Here is an 18,586-nt window from a genome sequence, read left to right as displayed (position 1 = left end):
AGATGATTGAACTTGACAGTCAAGTTAGCTCATGGAGCCTCGCTGGGGCACCAATGTTTAAACACATCCAGTCATGGTGTGTTGATATAAGGATGTTGGCACCAGATGTACTTACAAAGACTTACCGGATTATGAAGTTATATTGAATTTCCAGTCAGGTGTGATTTAGTGTCATTTCTCCTCTCTACAGTGGTATCACTGAGGAGGATCTACGCGCCGCAGGAGTGACGAACCCTTCACACCGACGCAAGATCCTCGAGAACCTGCCCAGGAACTGGAACTGACATACAGAGATAAAAAACATTGCTGGTACGAAGCCTCATAGACCGCTCAATTAGAACTGGAAAAACTGTCAGAACCGAAGTCTGAAAGAGAGGACAGACTAATCGGATATCAATCACATCAGCTGGACTTTATCAGAGCATTACTGTCTTTTTATTTACTCGATCAATACTGTAACAATAGTTTGCCTGCGTCAACACAGCAAAGGGAACATAACGCAGGAAGTACTTGTTGCACAGTCTGCATCACTCATCTATCCATCTTGACAGATAATGAAAGCATTGGGGGATATGAATGGAAAGCCTTAATGTGTACCTCCAGTTACTGACACGTATGCAAATATTGTTTATGATATCAAGGACTCATTGATTTAGTTTTAAGTGAATTTTAAATGACTATAAAAATATAGTCTTTCAATTTCCAGTGTTAACTCAAGGCTAGTGTTTAACATTCACCTTCAGGCCTTCTACTGTGTGCTTCCCATTACTCTGCTATTATTGAGCCTGGATCTGAGCTTGTAAAAGCCCTCTATTAAACCTATGGAGCATAAAATCCATAGCTGTTCATATCTACTCGAACGTCGGCTGTAAAGTTGGTATAGAAGGACCTGCCATTATCTCATGTTGTTTACTGTTGCATACTGTTGTTATCATGTCACTTAATCAGTACCACTGTGTATGTGCACAGTCCACTGTGCGTGTTTTATGCAACCTTTTTATAAAGTAAAGTGCATAAAGCAACTCTTGACTTTCACTAGGCAATCACAAGTGTCATTTCATTCTGTTGAGCAGCTGGAAACCGAGAAATCACTTCCTCAGGTCTTTTCCATTTCAATGCTCAACTCACATCATCGCACCATGCTACTTGTATGTTTTGTTTAATGTTTAATGCCACCTAGAATGGAGGTGTAGCCTTCTTAAAGGAATATGCCACCGTTTGTTGAAATAGGGTCATTCACAGTCTCCTCTATATTTATATAGATGGGCAAACGCATTTTTGTCTCAGTGCATGTATTGTCTTAGTCCGACAGCTCTGCCGCTAGCTTAGCTTAGCGTAGTGAATGGAATTCTATGTTGCCGGTTAGCATATTGTGATTAAAAGTGACCCAACAACAACAAAAACAAAACCTAATTACTAATTGTGGACTGCGTATTCACAATGAGTACAATTAGCAATGCAGATTAAGACTAGATGATTTCCTAGACAGATATTGACTTGGGACTACATTGGGTGGAAGTAGGCTACAGCCGAAGCACTGCTACTTTGGCACAGAGATATTATGCGTTTGCCCACCTATATAAATATAGAGGAGACGGTGAATAACCCTATTTCAACAAACGGTGGCGTATTCCTTTAATAGTCTAATACTGCAATATATATGGGTTGCAACAGTAGAACCAGAAATGCAATTCATGGGGCAATTATTTGCCACAATACTTGATAAAAATAATGCTTCTCTCTTTGAGTGACAGTCATGCAAGTACCAACACACTGGGCCTTATCTTGCACCTGGCGCAGCGCGGCGCAAAGCCCGACGCAAATTTCAACGCAAAGCCTGACGCAAGTGTCTTTGCTATTTTAAGACCGTCCAGTGCACACGTCATTTATATAGCAAATGCACCTGCACCCATCTTTGCGCCCATGGGCGTGCTAGTCTTACAGGGAAGTGTGTTTAGGTGAATTCCTGGCATATTGCTCTCTTGAGGCAGCGGGAAATGATCGTGCCATTGACCAACAAAAACCTGGTCTAAAGTCAATAGCGCAGCATTTCATTGTTATTTTTAAACACACACACAAGGAAGCACAACAGCACACAAACATCCAAAAGATTACATATTAAGGCCCCCCTGCGTGACACTAGCTAGGTTTAGCCAAGCATCATAGTCTTTATTTTTTTTTAAGTTACAGAAAGTCTGCATCTGTTATTTCTTTCTAGTTTTTCAGGATCTTGTTGAAACATGCATAGATAATATTTTCTTAGATTGGATAAAGACCAGTGCTTTTCCAGTGTAAACAACTTACATAAATATTACATCCGTCATGTTACAGGGTAACTGTCATGATTGCCAAGTCCATGAACAAAAAAGTTGTATTTGTCAGCTTAGTTAAATAATAGACTGCAGCAGAAAGAAATGAGACAACTGTGTGTGTGTGTGTGTGTATGTGTGTGTGTATGTGTGTGTGAGAGAGAGAGTGTGTGTGAGAGTGAGAGTGAGAGTGAGCGTGAGAGTGTGTCTATGTGTTTTTGCTTGTAGTTACACATTAAGGCATGACCAAACACATCCCTCTGTCATCTGACAGCAGGTAGGTATGTCATCACCCGTAGGGCTTCTGGGAATTTTTTCAGGGTGAACAACAGGGTGGAAAATGTTGATTTCTTTTCTTTTAAAAGTCACATGTTTAATAAAACAGGGGTTTAGATTGACATAGTTGGTCTGTGATTATGCAGCAGCATGTTTTAATACATGATTATTAGTTTATCATATTAGGCTTGACAAATGTGTGCACATATTGACAAAGTGAAGTTTAAAGATGCCCTCCATGTATCAAAATATTCTTTGAAGGAACATGCATTTGTGGGATGAGCAGAAGCGCTGAGTATGTGGGTTGTGCCCATGAAAAATTTGCCAAATCTTCTCTGCTATTGACTCGTTTGGTGTTGGGTGGATTGGATGATTGAAGTTTGAAGAAACAAGACATATTGGCAATTTAACAATTTATTCATTTCACAAACAGGAGCCTCGGTAGCGTGACCAATAACCATACACAGCCACAACAGCCTGGCACTTCCTCCTCATGCTGGTCACCAGCCTGGTCACACACTGCTGTGGGATGGCATCCTATTCTTCAACCAGCATTTGTCGCAAGTCAGCCAACGTGGTTGTGTTGGTCACTCTGGCACAAACAGCACATCCAAGCTGATCCCACAAGTGTTCAATGGGGTTGAGGTCAGGACTGCTGGCAGGCCACGTCATCCTCTCCACTCCCACATTCTGGAGGTAGTCTCTGATAACCCCGCCCTGTGGGGGCCAGCGTTGTCATCTTGGAGGATAGAGTTCAGTCCCAGACTGTGGAGATATGGGATTGCCACTGGTTGCAGAATCTCATCTCTATATCTCTCTGCATTGAGATTGCCTCCAATGATGACAAGGCTTGTTTTTCCAGTGAGGGAGATGCCGCCCCACACCATCACACTGCCTCCACCAAAAGGTGTTACTCTATCGGTGCAGCAATCAGCATAGCGTTCTCCGCGTTTTCTCCACACTTTGACTACAAGCCCACTGCCGTAGGCAGAATCTGGACTCATCACTGAACATAACGTTCCTCCACATGTTCAGGTTCCAGTGCACGTGTTGTATATGTTTGGCAATGGCAAAGAAGATTTGGCAAATTTTTCATGGCTGCAACCCACATACTCAGCACTGCTGCTCATCCCATAAATCCATGTTCCTTACAAATGGGGCACCATTAGAAAGGGAACTAAAAACAACAAATTGCTTATTGAATTTAAAACAAATGAACAGAAATAATTTTCAACATACTTTTTTTTTTTCAATTCAACTTTGAATTGAATATAAAGGCACCACTAAAAAAAGAATGACAGTTACATTATAAAGTGCAGTTTTCTACTGATATTTCCTTTCTACTAACACAAAAGATCTGAGTGTATTTTCGCGATATGTTGCAGCCTTGCGCGATGTGAATATTGCGCGAGTTGATATTGCGATGACGGAAAGAAAATTATTATACATGTAAGTACATACTTCTAATGACCAACTCTGCACACACATTCTGCACAGTAAAGGTCAAACACCCAAATGAAGTAGTAATAATAATAAGCAAAACACATTCTGGACTGAAGGGGGGCTTAAAGGCAATTTACGATTACGACAATTTATGGATTTAAGAAAAAAAGTCCTTTATTAACGAACAACAGTTTAATTCAAAATCTGATAAGAGTAGCTTTGTTTGTCTGTTGATGTTTTCCATCTGTGAGGTACTGTAAACTGATGCTGTGCTTTGAATGGGTTTCTGAAGAAGAACATGCTTTGTCAGGGGCCCACTCACATTCCAGACTTCTTACCACAGAAACCCAAACACTTCACAGACACAGAAAATCGCACTGCTACCACCAAGATGACCTACCGGTATTCACTCACACACACATTGACTGGGGTGAAGGGGTCTGGACTTTCCATTTGCTAGGGATATGTTTTCATCTATCTCATTCTGACTTTTATTGACCATATCAGGATTTTAAATATTTTAGATATGTTATCGGTCCTAAAAATGTATCTTGATTAACTTCCAAATACTGCCAAGATTTATCTTTGAGCCTTTTGAACTTTACAAGGAGATGTCCTTGCATGTCCTATTTTGCATTCTATTGTCTATCTCAATGTAGACCATAAAAGGGTAATTCCTACCAAATGTGTTTATAGTCTTCGAAGTGGATATGATCTTGTTTGCGACCATTGGTCAGTTTTTGGTAAATTATTAAGTGACTGCCTTATCTCACCTCAGTTTATGGTCTGTCTCTGACACCAGCATTGCTCATCCTGCCTATTTTTTATTTCTTTATGATTAGAATTACACGCCTATCACGTGAATCTTACAGAAAAGCCTGAGATGATAAAGTTGACTGAGGAGACGAACAAGTTGATCCCTCGAAGCTCCAGAGTTCAGCTGTTTACTTATATAATGGCCTACTGTACAGCTGTTCAAATATTACCTTCTATAACATTTCAGCATTGAGTGGAATTAAGTGTTGTCATGGGAACGAGACACATAATAGCAATGTTGGAAGACGTACTCGCATATTTTACAGTGCTGGTTCTCCATGTGTTACTGTACATGGGGTGTTAACATGTAAGCAGTATATGTTAGGCTGTGGACAGTGATGAGTTTGGCTTGTTTATATTCTGTTGGGTGATTTACTCCATAATATTGCATTAATTTCATGAGCACATCATAAATTAGACTATACATAATATGAATAGGGATTATATTTCCCTCTGAACTGTTGTTAAAGAAAATGATAGCACAAGAATGATCTTTGAATTACTGCAAGTATTTTAATACAGACTGATGAAAAGTCAGGAGTACAAGTGTAGAAGTACATGAAAAGCTGCTATAAGGAGAACAACTAACTTTTGAAGTAAAAATATGGGGTAGTGTTTATGTTGAATGTGTCAATCAGCTCTGGTAGTAGTTTCACGTGGTTCACTAAATTGAAAGTGACTTGCACACTTTTTTGGGAGGCAGTTGTGTCCACTCAGCAGCGTGACTTCCCATTTCAGGCGTGTAGACAGTGTATGTTCTGTATGCTCTCCACGTATCCTGCGCTCAGTGCAGAACGTCTCTGCAGCGCTGCCATGGACTCCAAACACGACGTCCACCGAAACATAATTTTTAGTGCCGTGCGTATCTAATGTGCGCCGGCTGGACGAAGAAGACGACGACGGAGAGAGTGAGAGAGAGGAGCAGCGAGCGATCTCGACTGAAAAGTTGAAGGACTTCTCTGGAGCGACGGCATCTAGACCAGCCTGACACCACCGCTGCTGTTTTCCGGATCCCGTTTGGGGTGAGTAGCCGCAGTGGCACGATAACTCGGTTCTTATGTGTGTGTGTGACTGAGGAGAAAGATAACACATGACATAACCAACAGTGGTGGAAAGTATCCAGTGCATTTACTCAACTTTTGAGGTTCTTGTGCTTTACTAGAGTATTTCCACTTTTTCACTTTATACCTCGACTCCACTATATTTCAGAGTGAAACATTGTAGCATACTTTTTACTCCACTAACCTACATTTGTTTGAGTTATAGTTAATAGTTACTTACATTGTTAGACATTATTCAATAGCTCTACCTTGACCTAGGCCTACAACATCAAATGTTTACATGCATCTATAATAACAAAATAATATAGTAGTAATAATAATTATTATTATAATTATCATTTATATATCACTCTAAAATTCAGAGTGTTATATAAATAATAGCAGATTTCAAAGATACTGGTCTGCAGTAAATGCTTTTACTTTTTCATACTTCATGTTTTTCTGATAATATTGTTGCTCAGTAAAAAATTAAGTAACTTACTGTAACATACAGGACAGAGTATGTTTTTACGCTATGGCACTCCTTTTATGTTTTTAAAGTTCTGTATTTGAAGTTTCAACAGTAAAAGACAAGTTTATAAATACAATAAATGTAAAGTAAAGGGTAGATGTCGAGTAGTCGTGAGCAGGTGTAAACACTCAGGATGAGTCGGAGATGAAGTTGACAAGATGGGATTTTTATTGTTTTCCCTTATAAAATTATGGAAAGCAAAAAAAATATATACTTTCAAGAAAATAAACTAAATTGACTTGGGAGTCAAAACAATCACATAATATAAGTATACAACTGTTCAATAACTGACCTTAATATCAAGTCACCACTCTGAGGACATCCAACAGACTTACATCCTACTCCCTCAGGTGTTCCGACGCTATACATTCTGACACAACTTTTTCAGCCACTGCCAAAATTGCAACAATATTATAAAGTGCATAGAGTCCATGGTCCTGTAGTGCTGTCAGTTTTTAAGTTCAGTTTGTTCCATGGAAGGAGCAGTTTGTCCAGACTACAGGAGGGGAGGAGGAGAAGAGTTTGCTGTAAAACCATTGCACATCTTGTTTTCCTAATTTGTAAGCATATGACACAGATGATTGTTTGTAGTTCTTTGTGATTGATAGCAATGCATCTTCCCTGATACAATAACCGATAGATTAACAAGTACATCAAACACTTTTAATTTATCCCGGACTAGCACTACTTTTACTTAAAACTCTGGGATTGAGACCTCCGCTGGTGGAGCAAAGTAGGATTAGAATAAATTTGTCGGTGTATTAGCTTTTATTTGTCATAAAAGTGTGACTGAAATATTGACAGGAATTAAATGCCAAATAATCACTGATTATTAAAATTACGTGAATTAGAGATAAAATGCCATGCAGGTTCAAGCTGACTTGAAAGCTGACACCCCCAAAGCTAGACTTTGTCGGCCCTGAGCAGGATTTGGTTTGGGGGCCCTTCACCTTGTAACGTTACTGGGTTTACATGTGTATTTTCTTTTGATATAATGTAAAAGCCATCATATTTGGTGTCTCTTTTTTCCTTTTGCAGGTTTGGTCACCTGCTGGCTTAAAAGTGCTACTTAAAATTTACATCACTATGGAAACGGTCATCAGCAACCCCGGCGCGTACAACCAGTCGATGGTTTTCACCTCAATCTTCAACGCTAGCTGTCGCTTTGATGAGGAGTTCAAATACATCCTGCTGCCCGTGTCCTACAGTCTGGTGTTTGTGGTCGGCTTCGTGCTCAATGCTACAGCTTTGTGGTTGTTCCTTAAGATGCGTCCGTGGAAGCCCAGTACCGTGTTCATGTTCCACCTCGCCCTGTCCGACTTCCTGTACGTCCTCTCCCTGCCCACCCTCATCTACTACTACGCCAACCGCAGTCACTGGCCTTTTGGAGTGGCCGTCTGCAAAATGGTGCGCTTCCTCTTCTATGCCAACCTCTACTGCAGCATCCTCTTACTCACCTGCATCAGCGTGCACCGTTACCTGGGCATCTGCCACCCACTCAAAACAATGACCCTGGTGAAGTCCCGCCATGCCCACCTGGTGTGCGGCATGGTGTGGGCTGTGGTGAGCGTGTGCCTGGTGCCCAACCTCATCTTTGTCACCACCTCCACGAGGGACAATGACACCCTGTGCCATGACACAACCAACCAGGAGGCCTTTAAGGAGTATGTGGACTACAGCTCTGTCATCATGGTGCTCCTATTTGGCATCCCGTTCCTGGTCATTGTGGTGTGTTATTGCATGATGGCGCGGGCCCTGTGCCGACCCAGAAAGGGACTTTCTGCCAGCCAGCAGGGCACCGCCTCACGTCAGAAGTCCATCAAGCTCATCATCGTGGTGTTGGTGGTGTTTGCTGTGAGCTTCGTCCCATTTCACATCACACGGACGCTCTACTACACCTCCCGTGTTTTAGATCTTAACTGTAAATTTCTCAACATTGTCAACTTTACTTACAAGATCACCCGGCCGCTGGCGAGCATCAACAGCTGCATTGACCCAATTCTGTACTTCCTGGCTGGGGATCACTACAGAGCCAAAATGATGTCTTTTCTGACGGGAAAAAGACAGACAACAAACAGCCAAACACCTGAACAGGCACACACACAGCCGAACAATAATCATAGCATCGCTCTGGTCTACAAGAACCCTGAAAGCCATTGAAAGATTCTGAGAGATCGTGGGAAATCTATTGGAGAAATCTGAAGTTTTAAACATGTATTTCTGCTCCAGGCTTAGCTAACATTTCTAATGCCACATGCAGAAGCACCTGTTTATATTTCCTTTTTTGCATTGAGAGGTTTGGTAGAGAATCAGTTTACTGTAACATTTACTTACAGTATTTGCATTCACTCCATCCAGCTTATGTAATGCCTGTGTTCAACAGGCATAAAGGCCATGTTTCAATTCCCCTCATTTTCTTGAGGTTCTTGTGTTTGTAAAATGAAGTTCAAGTGGGAAAGAGTCTGTACCCAGTCTCCTACCACAAAGGGATTATTACACCAAACTCAAGTTATAAAAGACAGTATTTAGGCTACTGTATACTGTCCTGCTGTGTGGGGAAAATTGTGCTATACAGAAGAAACGTTTTACTTTCAAATTATGGGAACCGAAACTGACACTGGAGTTCACAGGTAGATTATTAATAATAACAAAAAACTTTATTTTTATAGCACCTTTGAAAACACAGTTGCAAAGTGCTTTACAATAAAAACAGAACACATTTAAAACACAAAGAGAATAAGACAAACTAAAAACCCCAAAAACTAAACACATAAGACACAGAGCATAAAACATCAATGAAATCACTGAAAAACTATTTTAAAAAGTGGGTTTTTAAAGGAAAATAAAAAAATGGGACAGGGTTCACAGCCCTGATCTCCTCAGGCAGGAGTTCATAAGCAATAAGTAAGTGAATTGTTGTCATCAATCGGTCACTCACTGATCTAAATATTAAAGTTCATTATCTGACCAAATATGACAGATAGCCTGGTCATTTTCTCAGACATTAGGCAGTTATGATGCAATCCTTCCTGTAATATCAACAATATCTATGTGTTACCCAGAAACCTAAGCTACAGCCAGCTCATGATCCCAGCTGTTTTTATCCTTTAACTTTCACAGCTGTCTTTTGCTCAACTGTGGAGAAAAGCAAAGAGACAACTCAGGACAAGAACCACCCACGCCTCATTAGAGGGATAAGGGATTTTCCTTTTACCTTTGGGATTGATACGTGGAATTGAAAGCCCCTTTTTCTTACAGTAGTTTAGGCTGAACTCCTTGATGGTTTTGCAACATGTGAGAGCAGTTACAGAGCATTGGTCCCTCCATCCTTCTTTTTAATGTTGACGTATGAACCAATACTGTAGGAGCAGATGTATTCATACAGCTCTGCATCACACGGTGTTCTCTTGATATTAAGTATGAGCACTATCTTCAAAGATGTTTCTGTAATAACTCTAAATAAATAGTTTTATATGTATCATAAAGTGGTACATCACGAGTGACTGTTTGCTGTCTGGTCAGTGTGAAATCACTTACAATATAATTAAGCTCTAATTTTTTCTTCTTTCAACTCTCCCTCATGAAAAAAGCAATTTTAAGTGATCTATGAATTCAGAGGAAGCACATAAAGTTTGCTATTTGTGTAAACCACACAACTCATGTGTTTAGCCAGACTGAAACTAACTCCACTTTCTATTACCTAAATAGATACAGTACAGTTGATGTTTAGGGAGTGATCTTTCATGTTATCATCTCCATATATCATTCCACGGCAAGAGAACTCTGAAGGCTCTTTTTTGGATAAGGGCGCTGGCTAAAAAAAAAAAAACACTATATCGATGATGACAGTGAACAAGATAAAGATTTCCCCCCTAAAGTCACTTTAATGTTAAAAACCTACAGTATTTCCACACTGTGTGACATCATCTAATGTGATTTTATATTAGTTTGTTCCAGTGCATAATTGCAGTCCACACAACATGAGTTACAATGACCAACCCATGAAAAGTTGAAGAGATTAAACGTAATGCCATTGCAAATACTATGAATAAATAAAACTATGATTGCGTATTTCCTTAAGATGTAACTCAAGGCCAGAATTCACCTAAACTACGTCATTGAAACAGTTCAGTGTTTGAGAACATGACCAACTTTTTTTCTCCCATCTTTAGAAACCAATAAAATAATAACAGAGCGCAGTAGGACCCAGTAGCCTGAAGGCTAATAACAATAATTACAGTCTAAATGGCAATACCGTTTAGAAATATGGCTCCATGTTGTCTGTAATTTACAAACAATGGATGATCACAAACATATAAGCAGCACTGTCAGTCATTCTGAGTTGTTATTTTTCTCAAAACTTCAGTTCATGACAGACCGCATCGGATAACTCTTTACATGTTAACATTTGCCAGCAGACCTACAAACCACATCACCAGCATCTTCATCTTCACGTTCCCACCAACTATTAGCATGTAAAACAGATACTTGATTCAAAGCTCTGCTAATTTGACACATTATCGAATTGGTAATAATGAAAATGAATCTAATGAAGGTTTCAAACTGTTCTGTCATTCTGTGCACTTTTCAACAGTTAACCTCAATGTGATGTAAGCTCATGAGCGCCCCCCTGTGGTATGATGGTGACAAGAAGTTGCAACTTGCACTCAGTCAGGAGAGCTCAACTTGTCAGATGGGTGTCTCTCCAGTAAGTCAGAATACTTTAAGAAGGAACATTACAAAAAAATGTGGAAAGAAATACTGTAAAAGTGCTATTTGGGTATTTTGGCCCTCAGCGCTGTCTAACAGACAAAGAACGAGGCCAGAGCAAAGTATACCCTACAGAAACATGGTAAGAGGGTCAGGAAACATTCAACCTGCAAAACTGCTGAGAAAATGCTGGTAGTCACGTGTTTCACATTAAAACCTTAACCTGGAAACACAAAGCATGGGCTCCATTGACCTGGGCCTGGTTGCAACTCTGGAAGCAAACTTTCATGTTAAAACACACGTATGTTGTGCCTGATATAGGCCTATACATATCTGAAGCAGGTTCTGTGTGCAAGTTGCACTTGTAGAGGTAGGTGTCAGTACAGTGCAGACAAGGATTAAAATGGAAGGCAAACCTAAATAAAATGACAGAAAAGCAGATCATTGTTTAATAGGCCACTGCAAAGTATATTTTGTTGGTTATTTACAGTATAACTCGTGTTATGTTTGTTGCATGCATTGTGTAAAGAAGATGTTGAAGGATCATTCTGGGGCAAAGTGCATCCTTTCAGTTTGTATTGTTCACCTGCTCCCTCTGCCCTTGATGTGCTGATGTCAGAAAAGTTGTCTGGTCTTGAAATTCTCCTCTACGAATAGAGCATTTGGATTACATGTCATAGAATTGTGCTAAATTACATATTTTAGGGATTTTTCGGGTTTTCAGGTTGCTGCTACACTGAATGACATGCCCCTCTCTGAGTTCAGAGAAATCTCCCTCTGTTGGGTTCATGAAACTCTTTAATAACAATATAAACTGAAGATGCAAGACCATCAGCCTAAAAAGAGAAGCAGATTTTCTTAGTTTACAGTAACATTGGTGAGCTACTTTTCTCTTGCCTCTGTAACAGATTTAGACATCTTTGTCTCAATCATGCTGTTGGCTTACTTTACGTGTCTGGTTGCCCTTTAGAAGGCAGGTTTCATTACATTAAATTATAATAAGGTCATGCTGATGAGATATGTTGGTGACTCTGTCTGGAGTTGTGAACACAATTGTGTGCGTTGTATGGTCAGATTAGACATTGCTTTATGAATGTAAAGAAACTAATTGTTCTCTTGAAATTGCTGTTATAATGGTTTAAGGTACTGTGAGAGAAATGTTTGCTTCTTGACTTATCTACACGTAATTATCAAATATTATTAAGTGATACAGTGCAGAGTAACTTAACTGTCTATTTTTAAATAGAGATGCAATAGTGCTTTTGGTTTGCTGCCATATGCCACCAGGAATTTAAAATAACCAGATAACCAATATCAATTGGCTGTAGTAATATTTTGGGGAAGAAGTCAGGGTCATATGTTACCAGGCCCACCCCACGCCTGTAAGACAACAACACGGGTATTTATCGCCCTCTCTGAGTAATTGATGTTTCGACTTAAAACGCATCTGAAGCATTAAATGACCGAGTCTGTCATTTACAGTCTATATAACAGGAGAAGCGACACGGAAACCCGTTAATGGAGGTACATTAGGATGGCAATATGTGATAACTAACTTAATTAGTAAATGTAGCGGTTGTCACTTTAATTGTGACAAAGCAGTAGGATTAATTCAAATAAAAATATTTTACAAATAATGCACCAGCCAACAACTTATCGAAAACGACATAAAAAAAAAACATTAAAATAATGTATTGTGTATTTAACTGATAAAGCAATCAAATATAATGACCCTAAATAACTTCAAGTTAAATAATCATATTAAAATAGGACCTAAAGGATGCAATGTTTATACGGGCTATATCTAAAAACCCAACCAATTGCAGTAGTTTCGGTAAAAGAAAAAGAAAGAAAGTATCGTCTCGATTCTCCAGGTTGACTTGAATTAGTGTTTTTTCTTGCCATTATCGACCAACACCACTGAATAAACCACTTGATGTCTTTGGACAGTGAGGACGTCTGTGCTCAAGGACGCTGTGGATAGCGAGTGCTTCGGATTCACAAAGCAAGTTTTTTTTTTTTATTCTTATAGAAATATAGAAAAAAATGACCTGACAGAGGAGCACGTGTCAGACTACTTTGAGAAGTCTATTCAGCTCTATGTATCATTATTAGTATTATTATTAAACGTGACAGAGTAGCCTTGTCTTACTGACTTTACTGTAAAACACTTTTGACACACATCAGCTTAAAGTCTTCACTTGCAGAAAAATTGCATTTTAATTTCCAAAAATGCAAACATTAAAAGTAATTGCAACTGATTTTAAATCTATAGCCTGTTGGACTGTTTAAAACCAATGTGTCAGAGTTGTTTAATCTGAGAGCATGATTACAGGCGTTCTAAGAGAAAACTGAAAGATTATTATGCCACTAAACAAAGTCAAGGAAAATGTAATCTTAAACCATTCATGAAATACAAAATGTAACTGGAATTATAGAAGTATTTGCTTTTTTAATTACGAGGACATATTCCTATTAGTAAATTAAAATACACTGCATGTTGATTGTGAGATATACACCCACACCTCGGCTTAAAGTGATGCATTTGTCAAGCCTTGGCACATTTCTTCTGTGTTTTTTTCTTGTTTGGCAAATTATAAGGCAGAGACGAGGGATTTCAAGGACGCGTGGACTTCAATTTAATCGGAGAGGCTGAGAGTGGAGTCGAAGAGTGACACACATAGGAAAGAAGTTCATTATTCTGCTGAAAAGGAAACCAATGGCTTTCACAGTCGCCATGGTAACTGGCCTTTCTTTTGCCGTCAGTCGTATGATAAGGTACTTCACAGCATTAAGCACAATTATTGCAAGGTAAAAGGGGAAATATTGCTTTCCAATGCTAATAGATGTTAGATATTGATTGGCATGGTGATTCATATAGAAGTGTGCCCCAACTGTTTTACCGGCCTGACTCTCTGCAACCTTTTAATGAAATGTGATAGAGGTGAGGCTGGATAGGCCTTTGTGGCGTTGCGGGCTTCAGCAGCTCTTGCGTCTTTACTTTACCTGAATATAGAAAAATATATAAATAAATATTAACTTTACTTGTGACAGCAAGAAGATGAAGACAGATTCAGCAGTGAAACAGTGAGATGAAGCTAGAAAACTAAAAAAAAACATGAGGTAGGCCTAGTCATTTTTCTTTTTCTGGCATAAAAAATCTGAATTGCTGCATGTGTTCCCAGCTCCCATGTTGCAAAATGTCTCATGACATAAATTCTAAACACCCGCTGCTTCCCATCATTAGCATGTCATTTTGTTGTCAGTGACCCTGCTCACACTCTTACACAATGGTGGGTCGGCCTTGGCAGCAGTGAGGTCAGCGCCAAGCACAAGTTCAGGCCATGCGGGGGGTGGGTGGTTTTTTGGTGGCAGCCTGCTTAGTTGGTGAGAGGATGGAGGATTAGCATAGTGAAAAGTGTGTGTGTGTGTGTGTGTGTGTGTGTGTGTGTGTGTGTGTGTGTGTGTGTGTGTGTGTGTGTGTGTGTGTGTGTGTGTGTGTGTGTGGGTTAGGGTGGTGGGGGGCAAATTGTTTTAACCCCTATTACAGCAACTGCATGGCGCTTCTCTTATCTAGGCCCCTGCAGCCACTCATTAATATTCCGTACATATGGCAGTGCTTTCTGTATCATTGTCTATTAATGGGAGGGATAATCGTTCATTCAATTATCAGGCAGTCAGCAAAAGACCAACCGTGCCTGTGCACCCTCTGGTTCACACAGTGGCACAGCCCAAAACAGAGGTGTGCCAGTGAGAAGGTGAGAGCGATAGCAGGGATTACAACATGTTAGCTTCTTTAATAAGTCGGGCGGCGGGAATAATGTGACGCAAACAGAGATCTGTGTTGGCGAACAAGAAACATGCCTGAACTTTGTAGCAGCAAAGCCGAAGAGGGCAGTATCTTAAACCTTCTTCCTGTTCATTTCAAAAGTCACTAATGGCTCTCTCACAAACATCAGTGTCACGGCCTAGATCCATGCGAGTCTCAGAGATGCTTTTAAACAATGAAGCGACTCCTTTGTGGCGTTGACCTGTGGTGAGAAAAGGCCCCGGATGGCTGTGTGATGTAGACTCTGACGGCCGTGCTGAATAAAGCTTGACCCTGTCTGCCAAAATGAAAATCTTGACCCTGTCTGGCCTCAGGCCGCTGCCTGTCTTCCTGCTGCCGAGGCCACGGCCTGGATATGAGGGGGTATTGATGATAGTGACCTCTGGCTGTTTTGACCTGAATAGACCTTGTTGAGTCAACTCAAGCACATGAGAGATGGAAAGAGGGAGAGTTGGAACAAGGTTGTTTAGTGCACTGAGTTTCTTCAGGAGGTGGGCCAGGAGATTGGGAGTGCAGAACTGTTGCAAACGGGCATGTTTTTTTTGGGGGGGGGGGGCTGGGGGTGAAAAGATAGGCAGTGAAATGTTAACAAAATCTTATAAAATCCGATTTGATAAATTTTCGCATTTTGAATGAACCGAAGGCGGCTGTGGTGGTGGAGAGCCTTTGTTGGAGGTCCCATTTTCTCTCACAGAGCAGCGCGCTCACAGGGTCAGCGAAGTTACGAAAGTAATTAAAGCTTGGTGATTCACTGCCTGCTGCAGAGAAAAGAAAGCAAGCTGTCATTCTGATTTAGAAAAATAAATTACAATTTTAATAATGGGGGAGGATGGGGGTGCAAGAACGTCTAGAGCCTCGGTGGGTTGGGGGGAGGCGGGGGTGAGCATGTTGGGTGGGAGGAGGGGTCGAGGGGGTTGCTGGCTGCCTACTTATCAATAGTTGCAATTTTTTGAAACCGCATCGGTAGTACATTGCGAGAGCACAAGTGCCCTTAAAAAAAGAAAACCCTGGAACATTAACATACTGATTTCATGCGCATGGCAAAGGGCCTGAGCCAATATCAGAGAGGACTCAGCAGTCCTATTGTCTGCTGGGACTCTGGTCCCCTCTGATATGAAAATTCAATTATTTTATAACTAGATCTGGCGCTGCGTTTTGACTGTCGACGGTAGCGCCTTGCCAGCTGCATCAGTGTGGGGGACCAGAGGCTCCTGATAGCGAGAGGGAGGCCTTTCAGACATTGACATGTTTTTGGGGGACAAGATTGCCTAAATGTGTTGCATTTAAGGACTGAAAGTTAATCTAATGCACCACCATTATCTCACTCAGGTAATTCCAATACCATCCTCAATCTATGTTTACGCTCGCGCACGCACCCACATTCTCGCACATCCATTCATTCTTCAGCACTTTGAATCTGATTCCCAGGCTTTCTGCATCCAAACAGGTAATGTTTTTATTTATTTTTCTGCAGCGCATATTCTCAGGGAGCTGGAAACTATATAAAATAGAAGTTGTTTTCTAAGAGACATCAGCAGTTTCTAGGTCGTAATTCTGTAGGAAGACACACAGGAAGACATACCCAATATGAAATGGTACTTAAGGAACAGTTTTCCAAGTACTGTTATACTTTTGCATTGCTGGGTAGAAATAGTGTGTACATACAATAGTTATATGCTGAGTTACATACACTTGCCTGTGAAATGTGGACACAGTTCCCCAAAATTATCACAAATATCTTTGTCTGAAATAATTATCACTTTCTTTAAGTGGACAGGTTGTTTTGTTGTCATATGTTTTTTGTTGTTAAATCCAGCATTTCCTACATGTTAATGTTACATTAGTAGAGACACCAAATATATTAAAGGTGCTATCCACAGAGACACACAAGCTGGCCTATTTTCCGAGTTCATGGTACAAACCCTTTCATTACCTCTGTGGCTCATTGTGATTTTTCTGAGGGGGGTCTGTTAAGATTCGGGAACAGGAAGCAGCCCCCTGGTATGGCCCTCTCTACTCAGACCCCACTGTGTTGGAAGCAGAATGGTCACAGAAGAATGGAACATTAATTAGTATTCTCTGCGGGGGGAACTGCCATTAGCACTTAATTAGCAGTAAGAGTACCATTCAGTCGGGCGGCCAGTTAGTGTCTTACACAATATGTTCTGTGTCTTTTCCCTTTGTGTCATGGTAAAACGCAGATTAAATACCATGTTGTTTGTGCATGTGTATCGAGCAGTGCTGCGTGTTCCATTCTTTATTTTTTATGTCGTTTTCCTATGCAGCTTATCAGACCAAATATGTCACACCTTATTATTTTTATGGTTTATTTCTGCAGAATTTGTGATTGAATACATCTAGAAGAGAGCTATAAATGCTGGTACAGTGGAACAGTGAAGGCCTGTGCTCCTAAGTCAGCATGCCTCTATCCAGATTCAACTCTGTGTGCTGCCCTCTCGCTGCTGCTGACCTCCATGAGGACAAACGTTTTATTCCCATCTTCCCGCACGGCTCAGCCCGGCGTGGTAAAGTGGGTGATTAGGGGATTGAGGTCAACTTTTCCCATTGGTCTGAGGGAAGTTCCTTTGATCTGCTGAGTAGGCATTCTTCTCTCTCTTCTCTGTGTTCTCTGTCCAGCATCGTCACCACCGCCAAGGACGAGGGAGGCTGTTAACCCTCCTCGGTCCAGTCGTCGGCCTCACCGGTCCTCACTCCTCCTCCTTCCCCCACTAACAGGAGGCTCAGGCGGTACTAACTTTCACTTCCCGAAATCTGAGAGGCGGAGAGCTGTCATTTGCCAATTTGGCCTGAATGGGGCGGACAGCGGATTGAATGTCGTTTTCCCACCAGGCTGCGCCATCCATAGCAGCAGGGGAGGGAGGGGGGTACAGGGAGCGGGTGTAATGCTAGAGTAAAATTAGAGCTTTGATGGCAGCTAATAGTGTGTGATGGGTGGCGCTGATGTGAATTTCCAGTAAAGACGCCACAGGTTCTCTCTCTGTCTCTCTCTCTCGGTCTCTCTCTCTCTCTCTCTCTCTCTCTCTCTCTCTCTCTCTCTCTCTGTCCTGCAGCCAAGCACTGACACACCTATAAGATTATGTGGGCCCTGCCTTATTTCTCAGAGCTGTAATTTCTCCCTGCTCAGTGTAATTATACTTCTCCAACTCCAAGCCTGCCTATGTCAAAGGGCCAGACCGGTCCTGTTTCTCTGTGAGCCTTCTTCTTTCTCTCTCTCTCTCACACGCACGCACACACATACACACACACACACACACTGCAGACTGAGACTCACAGATTTTGTAACTGAAGCCCTCCACTTTACATTACTGTATGACACAGTAGTAGGTATATGTGCTGAAATGATTACTCAATTAATACTAATTTTCGGTTTGGGGTGCTGGACACCCTAAGCCATTTTTCTGAGCTCAAAAGACATACTTAACATTGTTTTATCAACTTGGTACTTCATCACATTTCCTAATTGTATCTATTTTATTCATTATATTTTAACTCATGACATGTTTCAGAAGTCAGCTCTGTTTGTGCTAACATATAAGAACATGGTGAAATGCCAAATCTGAAATAGGTCTTTTTGGATTTCTATTATTTTTATTATTGACATTTTTTCATG

The 18,586-nt window shown here is 40.8% G+C and overlaps 2 protein-coding genes across 3 annotated transcripts in view; both read left to right on the top strand.

Moving 5' to 3' along the window:
- Positions 1-1,035, top strand: part of inppl1b (inositol polyphosphate phosphatase-like 1b) — a 34,502-nt gene extending 33,467 nt beyond the window's left edge. For both annotated transcript variants that reach the window (XM_028588735.1, XM_028588734.1), the window contains one exon: positions 191-1,035. In XM_028588735.1, coding sequence (XP_028444536.1) covers positions 191-284 — 94 coding nt within the window. In that variant the 3' untranslated portion in view covers positions 285-1,035. The remainder of the gene's footprint in view (positions 1-190) is intronic.
- Positions 1,036-5,534: 4,499 nt separating this feature from the next.
- On the top strand, positions 5,535-11,803 carry LOC114563240 (P2Y purinoceptor 4). The gene is made up of 2 exons (XM_028590091.1): positions 5,535-5,866; positions 7,455-11,803. The coding sequence occupies exon 2, from the start codon at positions 7,503-7,505 to the stop codon at positions 8,574-8,576; it is 1,074 nt and encodes a 357-aa protein (XP_028445892.1). The 5' UTR covers positions 5,535-5,866; positions 7,455-7,502; the 3' UTR covers positions 8,577-11,803.
- The last annotated feature ends 6,783 nt before the right edge of the window (positions 11,804-18,586 follow it).

Source organism: Perca flavescens, chromosome 10 (genome assembly GCF_004354835.1).
Source record: "Perca flavescens isolate YP-PL-M2 chromosome 10, PFLA_1.0, whole genome shotgun sequence".
Classification (NCBI taxonomy): domain Eukaryota; kingdom Metazoa; phylum Chordata; class Actinopteri; order Perciformes; family Percidae; genus Perca; species Perca flavescens.
Note: the sequence above shows the minus strand (reverse complement) of the source record. Positions and strands in the feature narration are given on the sequence as shown.